This window comes from Ammodytes marinus (assembly GCF_949987685.1).
Source record: "Ammodytes marinus genome assembly, chromosome: 7".
NCBI classification, from domain to species: domain Eukaryota; kingdom Metazoa; phylum Chordata; class Actinopteri; order Uranoscopiformes; family Ammodytidae; genus Ammodytes; species Ammodytes marinus.
In genome coordinates, this window is record NC_137211.1 from 15,819,977 (window position 1) to 15,833,404 (window position 13,428).

At 41.8% G+C, this 13,428-nt stretch overlaps 1 protein-coding gene across 1 annotated transcript in view; it reads left to right on the forward strand.

The window, feature by feature from the left end:
- Window positions 1-324: 324 nt before the first annotated feature.
- b4galt5 (UDP-Gal:betaGlcNAc beta 1,4- galactosyltransferase, polypeptide 5) overlaps window positions 325-13,428 on the forward strand; it is a 38,738-nt gene continuing 25,634 nt past the window's right edge. The window contains exon 1 of the mRNA XM_080031326.1: window positions 325-812. Within this exon, the coding sequence (XP_079887452.1) occupies window positions 707-812 (106 nt within the window). The 5' untranslated portion in view covers window positions 325-706. The remainder of the gene's footprint in view (window positions 813-13,428) is intronic.

The following is a 13,428-nucleotide window of genomic DNA, read 5'->3' on the forward strand; positions in this document are numbered from 1 at the left end:
GATGAATAGGCGGTAATAGGCCTAGTTGAATTGGTGCTGTGATTGGTCATTTAGGCTAATGCTATGTGAATAGTGGACTGCTTATAGTTTATGATCATGCAGGCTTTGCCATAACGTAGTCTCCGTCGACGGTTGTCTGTGGAATTTCGTTGGTTGCCAGGTTACGTTGTCTTGCGGTGGGAGTATGCATAGATACAGTATATCTATGGGAGCACGTAGGCTAGGCTACTGTATGCTGGGTAGACTATAGCTACTGTTAACGCCCACTTCAGATATTGCTCATTTTGCGGAGGGGCTGCCCCATTCATAGGGCCATCAGGCAGGGCAGGCAGCCAGGCAGGCAGGCACAGCGCAGGAGCGGCCAAACACAATCAGCGACGTGTGATCCAAATAATGGTCTCTCTCTGAACATACCAGGCCGGGTTCAACCGAACTACAGATCCCAGCCGTTTGGATTGCCGAACAACACCGATATCCTCAGGAATGGAATTTGGATGTCTTGATTGAATACTGGAGGTCCACTCCTGCGCTAGACCTGCCGCGGAAACAGACTGACTTCCTTGTCGCCTGGATCGTCAACGCTGTCTGTCGCAGACCGGGGCCACCCTACTCGTCTTACAATCTGTCCGCGAAGGCATCAGGACACATTGGAACTGATCTTTTGCCGCCCTAACGTGCCTGTGTGTGTTTTTTTGAAGCCTGTATAATGCCGACACACTTGCGGTTCCGGAGAAGGTCATTCCTTGGGCTTTTATTCCTTTTTTCGCTGTCCACCTCCGCATTGTATTTCATCTACTCCGCCCCCGGAATCGGTAAGTCACATCTTACCGGTGATTTAAAAAGAAAAAAACGTTTTAATTTCTTAGACGTTAGGGTGAAAGTGAGGCTGATAGTAAAGGATGTTAGGGCATGTGTGACAGCTCTGCTTGCGATTGGGAGTGTAGACAAGCAGAGGGGCCATGCGACTGTGCTGCTGAGCCGTGATCTCTCTCTCTCAAGATCGATGATGAGACTGGATGCTGGAACTCAATCCTATAATATTCATGTGTCTGACTATGATAATAATAGTGCTTCTGATGAGCGTCATGGCTACTGTAATCATGCTGATGTTTGTAGGCCTAACGACCATGGTTATGATGCTTGTTGTAGGCTAGGTAACGAGTAGGGACACAAGCAAATTATTGTGTTTTTTGGCTCTGATTTTGGGTTCATTTTTGGCTTGAAGAGTCCAAATTGACCTGTGTGTATTTCACAATTCAGACCCTTTTTTGGCAAAGCAAAGCTATAAATGCCACCTGCAAAGACAGCCAGAGCAAAGAGATCACTGGCAAACGAATAGTTCCTTACATTGGGCCTATTAGCTGCCCGTAACTTACCGTAAGTCACATGAGGTTGTGCAATATCACATGTCCTGAATCTCTCCTATCATTAATTCATTATATGTGTCTCATCATCCCCTCCCTTGTCTTTTTTTCTGTCACTCGACACTCGCATTGTATTTGTGTGTGCAGACCATACAGACTGGGTGCAGACTTGTGTGTGACATATAGTCTTGAGCGTTACCCATCTTTTTAAGGAGGCCTTTTAGCTTAGGCCATGGTGCACTTATCCTATCAACCTCGATACATAGGGCAATATAATTGTGCTTGCTAATTTAGTCATTATCACCCATGTGATGGCCAAACATGAGTCACTTTATTGCAGTTAAAGGCACAGAGAGCTTATCTTGATGTGCAGTGCCCTTATTGTAAAACACTGGGACTTTCACCTGACTCTGTCCTTGACTCTGTGCCAACCTGATTTGTTCTTATTTTCCACTGGGTAGATTGGAGTGCACTGACGACTCATGTGTAAATGAGTGGCAATAACATGGTTCCCAGTATTCCTCTATTTTGGGCAACAGAAGAGGAGAGTTAGCAGGACATCTTTGAGGAAACACAAGGTGCAGTTGGCTACTGGGACCTTTTTCCTATGTACTGCTTAATCCACCATTGGTTTGATATCCTGTTTGCTGAACATGCATGCCTGGGCTTCCTTGGTTCCGCTCTAATAAAAACAACCCACAGTGAGAGGCCTGAGTCATCTACCTGAGCTAAAATATGCCAAAAGACCTAATAGTTTTCAAAATAATGTAAAATAGAAAATAGAAATTACATTCAATAGGTTAAGGGTTTTTCTCTGCCAAAATGATGTATGGCCATTATCTTTTTATGAATGCATAGCTCAGTGTTTATGTCATATAAGTGTAGCTCAAATGTTCTCAAAACATCAAAGAGAAAGCTGGTCCTTCTTATACTCACCAAAATGGTTATTGATCCATGCTTCTTACCTGCTGTGAACAACTAAATCAATAGTTAAATCAATTCTCATATGGAGGACACATTACTGATAGGAATAGTGTTTGTAAAATCCCAATAACAGAGGGCAATGATTCCTCTAAGTGTGAAACAAATAATCAAATAAATTGTTGAGCAACCGGGCTGTGTACAAATAATCCTTCGATCATCACTTGTTCACAATTTTTCCGCCTGATGTATTGATGGTGTGTCTGGGAACTGACTGAGAGCTGCTCTTGGCCCAATCCATCACCCTGGGTGTTGATTAGGCTGTAATGGCCAGCCACGTGGTTTACTGGAGAGGTCAGTTCACACACGGAACAAGGACCAGCAGCACCATTGCATTAATTATAAATGGTTACCAGGAGCCAAGAAGCTTCTGCTGCATGTTAAGCTACAGTTTAGCTCTTTTACACTTGGGTTACCGGCTGCCTGGTGGAGCTCCAGCAGCACGCCCAATCATGAGAGTCAAATGGGGGAGGGCAGTGATGTGCACATGGGTGGTGAGAGGGGGCAAACCCGGCCCTTTTTTTTTTCTTAAATCATGATTTAAACCAGTGTTATCAAAGCAGAAGTAAGCATTATATTTATGTTAATATACTGTTACATTGCTCTATATTCGTACAAGTGCGCACTTCACTACATAGTGCGCTCTTCATAACACAGATCTCTCTGTTACTCCGCACGTAATCGGTGGATACACTTTCTGGTATCCCACAACCATCAGATCAGAAGACAGAACGCAAATGTGTATGTCTCTCTGCTCTTGCACGCGCTAGAAGACCGCTGTACGTTAATGTGGTGATGTAGGGAGGGGACTGCCTGGTATCTGCAGTCACTGACTGGAAGTTAGCTAAAATAACCATTTTGCTTACTTCTCCTTTTAAGGTGCATACAGATTAATGTGGCTTCCACACTTGCCTTAAGGCAGTGGTTCTCAATTATTTTCTGTCATGCCCCCCCTAGGGGACATAATTTTTTTCGTGTCCCCCCCCCCCCTAAATCGAAATACTATTGAGAACCTGCTAATATTTATTTATTTATCTGTACAAAACCACTGTATGAGTTTCTGGCGCGAGCATTCTGCATACAATCACCTTATTATCAAATTAGATAACAAAAAATAGCTGAGATAACTTCTGCAGCAAAAAAAATCAAAGTTCAGTTTATTAGCTCAATTTATAACATTTAAACAAGACTGCTCAGTCTGTGTGAATCTCAGGACAGAGAAACAAGAGCAAATGATTCACTGAGGTTTGCATTTCATTCAAAACATTTTAAAACTGTAAACATAGTTAAGGTGGTGTTTTTTTTATTATTATAGGCCAATAGGCCTTCTATGATGCGATAACCAATAATTCATTAATGTTATTATTAGTCTACTTGCTTGATTTCTTTTTAAATAGCCTACAGAGACACTTGGAGACACATATGGACATTTATTTATTGCAAATCGCGGCCTTTTGCGCGGATATGACCATACACAAGCACACATTGTGCTTGCTAGCATTTATTTATTTATCTGTAAAAAAAAATTTAAAAAATGTATTATTTTTTTTTGGTCAGAGATCAAGGTGTTCTGTGGTGGATGTTTCTAAATGTAGGTAATGTATTACGCATTGTGTTGGTGTGACTTAATTTGTTGACTGTTCATTTACATAGCACAAATTGCAGCCTCGCTGGCACATCTTACACAGTTTTAGCCTGAGCTCAGCTGTATGTCCATGCATCAATATTACTTCTAGGTACATTTAACCACCATACTGTGTGTCTGAAAATCTGGCCTATCCCTTTAAGAGCAGGTGAAGATAGTGGTAGTTGGCAGAGTGAGCAGATATGCCATTGGATCTTTTACATAATTGCACTGTACTGTCTATGCTCCATCACTAATCCCAGCAAGAGTGAATGATCCCATAGTGTTTCCTATTGCCACTATCTTTCAATAATGTTATTGTATAACAAAACTCCCAACAGATATGCTCAAAGGGAGTTTGCTGTTTGGACACGGCAAAGAATAATGTAGAATAAAAACAAAACGGAATGATGGAAGGGCAAGAGGAGGAGGGGGAAATGTTGAGGGCTTGATGAAAGAGGTGAGCAAGCTGCTTTCCTTCTGCTGGTTTAATACAATGGGAAACCCATCCACAACACCTGAGCAGGGCTTCCTATAATACCCAGGTGGCTTCAGGGCAGAATGCCCCAATTTCATGCCCCACACTCACTCTCTCTCTCTCTCTCTCTCTCTCTCTCTCTCTGACGTTCTCTGACGTTCTCTATCTCCTCATATGCACTGACACCCCATCCTCAATGTGTTGCCCCTGAGCAGGGCTGCTGTCTGATATAGGCTGGGAATGCAGGGCACAGCTGGGCCTGATTGCTGCAGTTTATTTAATTAAAACATGAGAGCATCCCACTGGAGCATCAGCCAGGGAAGACACAGGCTCTATAGGTTTGAACACAGATGCACATACACACACACACACACACACACACACACACACACACACACACACACACACACACAACTTCACATCCGGGGAGAACAAGGAAGGCAGGTGCTTCCCTTTGTCTTTGGAGACCAGGCTAAGCCTCCCAGTTGAATGGCTATGTGTGTGTATTGGGGTATAGAGGCTTGTGAATATCTGTCTGTAATAATACGAGCGTGTACCAGATCTAGTTTTGGCCTACTGACAGCCAGTACAAACTTGACAGTCTTGCTTCACAATGTGAAGAAATGCAGCCACACTGTTATTCACACGGCATCCAATAATCCTGGTTTGTGCGTGTCGCCATTTTGTGAGGGGGAGGGAGATGGCTGACGTATACCTCCGAGGCAAAGTGAGGGACAACGGGCGGAGAGCTGTCACTCAAGAGATCGCGCCAATACATTTTAACCTCCAAAAGAATAAAAACTATTGTGGTCCAAAAAAATTCACCCCCCTCAGTGTTGTCATGGAGATATGACCTAAACATACAGACTAAAATGGTTTTGTGGACCACCAGGCTGTAAATAGGTTTAATAAGACTTTGAAAACGGCCTGTCTAACAAGTGAGTCAAAGAAAAACTGCTCAGTCTTGGTACCACCCCCCCAGTGGCACTTCCGGTTACTACAGTTGTGGTCACTTCCTTATTGGATGCTGGCAAAAATCGCTGAGGTTGGGGCTTGGTTGCCACCCTGACTCACAACACATAACAGAACATTCGCTAACAGCAACAAATACTGTGCTTAGTGATTTTAGAAGCTACCTAATGGTCCATTAAACCCTCTTCAGTTTATTTATATGTACACTATGCCTTATCTACCTGCCATCCTTTACTCTACTCAGTGGTAAGGGTGCAGCCTGTCAGTAAGTACATGTCTCAGAAGGAAAAAAAATATAGCCAACGCTTTTGTAGCACCTCCTGCTATTGCAGAAAGGAAGTAATTGTGGATCTACACACCATGTCCACAAGTGGGTCTGCTTTATCAGCGTATTATTCAGAGTATAACTGATACTAGGCAGTCTCTTAGCTGCCCACAGCAAATTTGCCTGGCCTTTTTTATCAGGCTTTTGAGAATATGCCAATACAGAATGATAAGCCCTGCATGACTTCTGTTGGTAAAATAAAAGGCCAGTGGAGGGCATTCTTTCAGAAAACTAACACAATGTTTTATATTGAACTGTGGACAAATATGTTACAATAATAAATAAGGTGGCTTACCTAAGTAATGACTAAGCCAGCCGAAAAACCCAACATGAACTTCAACATTTGGCTACCTGACTAAACCATCCCACTCAAGTGTTCCACTCTGCTTTCACAACTTGCTATAACAACCTCGTTTTCAACTGATTCGAAGCGGAGTGGCCTTGAACGAAAATGAACTAAAGATGGCATCCAACACTGCCTCAAGTCTTTCCACTTAACAAGTGATGTGGAGAAAATGTATTTTAGTTAAATTCTATATTACTTCTTTTAAGTCTTCCAACAAATGAATTTCTCGCCAGTAAACCCACTATAAAAACCTATCCGACATTGGCAATGAAGTTTGTCCATTCTTGTAAAAACATGGCGGCCTCTGAGTGGGTTGACCCGCTCCTAAGTAAATACAAAAGGCTCTTTCTAAAGAAGTTAAAGAAAAGAACACTAAATTCTACACACTGCACGTTAAAGTGTTATAAATAAGGGGTTGGAGAAATAAAGTATACCACAGTTTGACAGTTGCACCGGTGAAGCAAGTGGTGAGACAATTAAGCAGAGGTGTGTATCCTTAATTTGCTAAAGTCGGTTTTAGCTCTGAATCTGTTCAGCTTCCTGTCAGTTCAGCTTTCTGACAGGTCACAACCTGTCAGAAGGGAGCATGTGGACCTTTGACATTTAAATGTCAAATGCATTCATGGTGATGCATTTGAGGGATATTTTTTAGTTCAAAGGTATTCTAACTGAAAATAGTTTATACATTTAAATACAATATTTTTTTATAATTTATTTTGGAATCCTCACCTGTCTTGTTCTTGCTACCCTATCCTAAAGGGAGGCTTTTTCAGAAAGACGTACAAGAAGGACCCATTTTTTGATCTGTGCTTTCCTTGTGCCTTGTCATCACTTTCATGGCGCAGATATCATTGGCCACTTCTGCGTTATCACTCTGTGAAGCCTTCGTCCTAATGGCCCCATGCTTTTTGCCCCTTCACTGTTTCATACTCTCCACGGTGTCCGCAGAAAGCGGTTTCCTCTGAGCAGTTTTTACATTTCCTTTTGGTCTCACCCGCTATGGGGTGTGTGAGTGTGTTCCCGTGTATGAATGTCAATCCAATTCTATGTCAATTTGTTTGTGCAGCCACTTCCTGTAAAGCTGCTTGACTTTCCAACTCTAACTATGAGTCAGAGTGGCTGCTTTCCCCAGGAACATTTGAATCCTGATTTGGGTAAAAGCTGGAGCTTGTAAAGATCACACATATTATCTCTGTGCTATGCAGTTTGGTGCTCTGCATTACAAGGAAAGGAAAAAGTAGCTTTTAGCCTAGATAAACAGGTGTGTCTTTGCCAGCATTGTTCATGATTATTAGATAACCTGTTATCCTGGTCTGTATAATAGGGGTAAATCATTAACTTTGTTATGGGTAGAAGAACTGCTTTATGTGTTTAACTTCCTGCTCATCGATCTCTTGTCATCACTATCAGCACTATCATATGAATGAATAACATTTGATCTCTATTTTAAACACAGCTGGTAAGACATAAACTCCAAATCCCTACTTGCTGCCTTTCCTAAGTCTTAAAAGTTTATATTATAGGCATCAAATGTTTTGCACTGCATAGTTCTCATGTTTGCCAAGACTCAGACTCAAATCCACTTGCTGTGGTAAAAATGTTGTTTGTTTTTGTGGTCTGTTTGTATACCGGTGTAGACATATCTGAAGAAAAAAACAGCTTTAGTGTATGACAATAGTTCTTTCTGCTCATGATTCGTGTCCATGCTGCTTCTGCGCTAGTTATCCTCTTGTATTAATGCAGCAGAGCTTCTCCAGCACAAAAGCCATCCATCTCTATTCTTCAAGGCCCACTGTAATGCTACCCGCAACCCACCTTCCACCTGCCTTCTGTTCCTAATTGATCCATCCATTTAGCTCAATTCATGCAGCCTCTTAAGGCTAATTTCCAGGCAAGGCATAGCCTGGTTGAAATATTAACTTGGTGCCAACTGCCAAGCGGCCTCAGATATATCCATTGTGAATAAACAAGCATCCTACACACAGTGATAAATTATGCAGCTTCTCTATTTAACGTCTATAAAGTTCTTAAGCCATTTAAAAATGGAACACCTCTAGTTAAGTAATCATGATTAGAAAATGGCGTCAAATATTGATAAAAAGAAAACATACAGCTGTATGCACAGCAGTTCAATCACTGAAATTCCGGTTGGAGCACTGGTCTGGAGGTCTGGTGTTTGACATTTTCACTGCAGTCACCATGGTTCCCTGAGGGCTTGTTCCCATCCAGGCCTGACTCCTTTTTACTGTCACGGCAACCACAGAAAACATGCCATCCTTGTTCCCATGATGATAGGGGTGACAACAAATCCCCAAGGATACAGTCATTGCCGTCATTTGAGACCGAGCCAGGAACTCTCCCTTTGTCATGAACATCTGTATCCAGTAAAAGGGACCCCTCCAGTAAGAGTCATTACAACTTCTATACCTTTTAGATAATGGTAATTTTGCTTGTTCTTTAGCACTGACAGGTCAAAACAACACACCACTTCCATTAGTGGAATAAACCCCTTCCAAATAGTTTTATCTTTAAGACCTTTTGCACTTGTGTAAATCTGCCCGCTGTGTTAGTCTGGTATGTGCCTATGTAGGCCAAGGACATGTGACTCTAAATTCACCATTAACAGAGGAATTTAGTTAAACATCAATAGAGTGGGAGTTCATTGCACCTTGTGAGTCAGAGGCACGAGCAATCCTCTTAGAGACTTTCATTGACCGTGTGATACCCCACCCACTATCCCCCATTTTACACACACACACACACTCTATGTGTAATATAATTAAGTTTATAACGGTGGATATTCATTATTATACCATAGCCCAAAGCAGGAAAAAAGATAGGCTACTATAGCCTGACCTAAAATGTAATGACATGCTGGTATCAACAGATTTATTGAGAATCAATATTGAAGAGATGGTTCACAGTAACTAAGTCAAGACAAGCTCAATTACTTGTGCGGGGGTTGGTATCCCTTAACTAAAGAGGCAGGGTCTATTTGTTAAGTCACACCCAACTTTGTTTTTTGATAATACCCTTTGATTCATTGAGTTGGCCTCCCCTTTCAATGACAGAGCCACTCCTGTTTGGAAAGTTCTATAGCCCACTGACAGATCTTTATATCACGGTGATTGATGAAGGTGTTGCCAAGGTTTTCCTGTTTTATTGTAGGGCTGAACGATATGAGGAACACGTCTAACAGAAATTTCCCTGACAGATATAGCATTTGTCATTCAGTTCAATATTCACTGTGATATAGTGTTAATAGTTTGTCAACTCATGACGCCTTCGTGAACGCTTTTCATATGGAGTAACATTCGCAAACAAATCTGAAAATAAGAGTTTTGTTTTCTAGACTGGGCTAGAGCATCACTACAGTACACTCGTCTTATAGCTGCTTGATGTAGCAAGTGTTCCATGACAGGCCTTGAACAATACCTTCTTTTGTTGCACGTGTCATCTTAAACTCAAAATGTAAATGTGTAAACAGCCCCTAAGTTCCTGCATGTTGGTATTGTACAAATGTCTTTACCACCGCTAAAAAAGCACCATGCTGTTTTCTACTGTATATTTTAACTTCAGACACTATGTAGCAAGAGTTTCATCAAATGAGTTCCTCAATTTTCATATTTTATCTTTGTCTTTCTAACCACAACCTCAGCCTAGGTTCCCTTTTCGTTTACAGATATTGTACCTACAATGGCATGTGAGCCCTACCTATTAGAAAGAGATAGGTGGGACCATAGGTGATCTAGAGGTAATCCCTTAACACATAGTAACTCTACTCTAATGTTTTATACTGTAAAATTAATGATCCATCTTCAACCCTATAGTCCAGACATATGACCCCAAACAGATGGTCAAGCCGAATTAAGTTTAGGTGGAGGTGTACCAGTGCTTCGATGTGGAGTTGTGAGTCATTTCAGAGGCAGACACAAGGTCTTGTATTTAGGACACTAAATCGTTTATGTAACCCAATCATCCTCAGGAGAATCCCAGCCTTTGTTGACCTGGTCCGGGCCTCCCTTTGTTTTTCGAGACTGTTACCCTGGTTACTCTGGTCATGTGATTGGGGACAGTGAAATTGTTACTTATGATGAGCTGGTGTACAGCAGTGACGAATGCCAGTGAGTCATAATCCAAACACAAACGTTGATAACAATGTTGATGACGGGAAGAGTACTGCTGATTGCAGGGATAATGTTTATGATGACCGGGCCTGTTTCAAAGTTGGCCAGCAATAAGTGTTTTCATGAAAGAAAGCATATTTATATCTGCATATCTTAAAACCTGTTTGTTATAGTATCTGGACCTCATTCACATTTTCCTTTTCATAATTATCTGCCTAAAACTATTTGAAGTAGCTTGCTACAGTGACTCCTCTTCACCCATAAATCCAACCTCTGCAATTTTGGGGACAGAGCCTTCTCCAGGGCAACTCGGTGTCCCTCACCATCTTTCTCTCCTGTTTTAAGACCAACCGACTCTGCTCTTCTCCCTATTCCTACCCCCTCCCCTTTTTTTGTATGTTATTATAATCTGAATCCATACTCTTTTATAATTAAAGCTCATTTAGTTTCCCTTCATCATCCAATATGAAAATATACAAGATGAATACAAAAATGTTGCAGTGGTGTGTAGATGATACTGTATGTACACACCATTAAGTCCTGGTTGAAGGTTCCCCAGATGCCAAGACACTGCACAGTAGTTTAGATTGTCTGGAATGTTATCACTGTCGAACAGCAGACTTTGCACATAGCACACACATAGCACAGTACAAGCTATATGGAATGTGAGCTTGCACGTTGCTCAAATTGTCCAATGTGTTGCCAGATGACGTTGTACTGTTCTACCGCTATATTATTCGAAGCACTGCCAATGTCAGTGTAACCGCAGCGGCCTAAGCCAGAATGTGGAAATCCTGATGTTGCCTTCTGACGCACACCTGCCTTAGTGTCAGGTATCCACATCAACAACTTCTGTTGGCCATGGCAGCAAACTTAAACAATCATCAGCACAATGCCTTGGAGCTTCATTAGAAGCTTCCTCTAATAGAACCTCAGGGTGGTAGGTTAGTTGATTAACAAAGCACAGTAGTGGCCAGAGCTCATTTACATCCACTGTATGACAATAGTGCGAATTCACTAAATGCCAATTACCAGCAGCTTTTAAATTATCATTTGGTTTTGCCACTAAGATCAGAGGATAGATGTTGAAGTGGCTGGATGAAACACCATTTATTAGATCTTTAGGTAGGGTTGGTGCTGCACAAAATGTAGTTTAACAGACTTTAGTAATTGATTAACGGATGTTAAATGCATTTCCCTGGTTTGTAATAGTTTTTATACTTGATAGTCTTTGTAATCTACTGTGTCTTTTCACTTGCAGTTTATGGTTGACTTAAAAAGTGTGGATAACTTAATGTAGCATTTGTGTGAATTGCCAGATTACCAAGTGTCTACCAATTTCAGGTAAACCACAGTGATTACAAACCTTAGGTGTGTGCAATTTGGTCTTTGCCGGGAATTAGATGTTGAAATCTATAGGGAAGGGCATGTGGGGGTTTTCTGTCTCTTGCTAAACTGTACGTGCTCACTGTGGCGGTGTGGTATAGTTAGCTGCCTGCTCTGGCCCATTTGTTCAGTCAACAGGAGTAACCTCCAGCTGTGAAGAGACCTCATCTTTCTGCTGGGGGGCGGGCAGAGGGGGGGTTGAAAATAGAGCAAGCAGGAGGAAATAGGCAGAGGCAGTGTGTGTGTGTGTGTGTGTGTGTGTGTGTGTGTGTGTGTGTGTGTGTGTGTGTGTGTGTGTGTGTGTGTGTGTGTGTGTGTGTGTGTGTGTGTGTGTGTCTGCCTGTTTGTCCTCTGCACACTGAGCTACTGCAATAACACAAAAATGGTCTGGACATCTGCCAGATATAAAAACAGGCGGAAATGGGCTGGCAGAATGGAATGGCGGAGGTAGCATAGGGATGAATAACTACGTGCCGGCCTAGTCATACCAACAACACCACAACTGTCCCGCTTACTGCAAGTCCTTTGATTGGGACAGGACAGGACATGGTGTGAAATAGTTTGTGCTCATGCAAAGTATTAGCGGGGAGGTTTCAACAAGATTATACATTCACAAGTGTGTGTCGTAATAAGGTGGAGGTTTTCATTTTAAAGGTGCAGTTCAGCATATCAGTTGTTGAGCAAGAGACAAGCTGTAAAGCTGTGGCGAGACAGGAAGAGGAGAGGGCACATGGCGGGAAGAGACTGAAATTAATCACGAGCGGATTTAGTGCAATGTGGTTGAGTAAATGAGTGATGAAACAGGGGTTTCTACCCACAAGGAAAAAAATAAATGCAATCAAGTGGAACAGCAGTGAACAGTGAGGGTAAGCGGGAGAGAGTAGAGGTTTGGCAGGTTTATCACCACATGGAAGCAGACTTACTACAGCAGAAAAGAGTGCACTGTAAAAAATAAACACACAGAATCCAAAACTTCTAAAAAGCACCCATTGAACGTTTGATTTTTTTAGTTTGATAGTTGCTTACTGTATCTCTCTGCTTTTATGGTGCACAGCAGGCCGAAAAGCAATTGCATGAGAATGTGAACGGAAACATTAAACTAGCGGGCTGGACGGCTAAATGATGAGCTGAAACTTGTTTATTTCAAGTCTCTTTGACTTTCCAATCAAGTTGCAGATTCAGGTGATAACTCTCTGTAGATGTTTTTTGGGGTGTTTTCAACATGTTGTTAAGTACAGCGTTGCTATGGAGAGAGAGAGAGGGGGGGGGGGGGGGGACAGTAAACGCCCGGGCTGGACTTGAACCTGGGTCTGCAGACAAGGACAGAGCCTTAATGGTATGCAACCCTATTTCACATTATGTCACGGTGCTTTTATGTTGTCATTTATTACTTCAATATTAAACGTAGACTTTATCCACATTTGGCCCATGCAACACTTCAACAGATGCTTTTTGAAGTGGAAGCTGGTCATAGTGTTATTTTCTGCTGCTGTAGCAGATGACACTCAGATAGCACCCTCAACTTCTCACTGGCAAGGCAAGGCAAGGCAAGGCAAGGCAAGGCAAGGCAAGGCAAGGCAAGGCAATGCAAGGCAAGGCAAGTTTATTTATATAGCACAATTCAGACACAAGGCCACTCAAAGTGCTTTACAGGGGCAAGATTAGAATACATAAAACACATTATAAAACATTTAAAAGCGAATAAAAGAAGCAAAAAAAAAAATTAAAACTCGATTTAAAAACATAATAAAAGAAGCAAATAAAATGAAAATTGCAAGTTAAAAAGGAAACAAAAAAGTCTTCAGACTCGATTTAAAAGAACTGA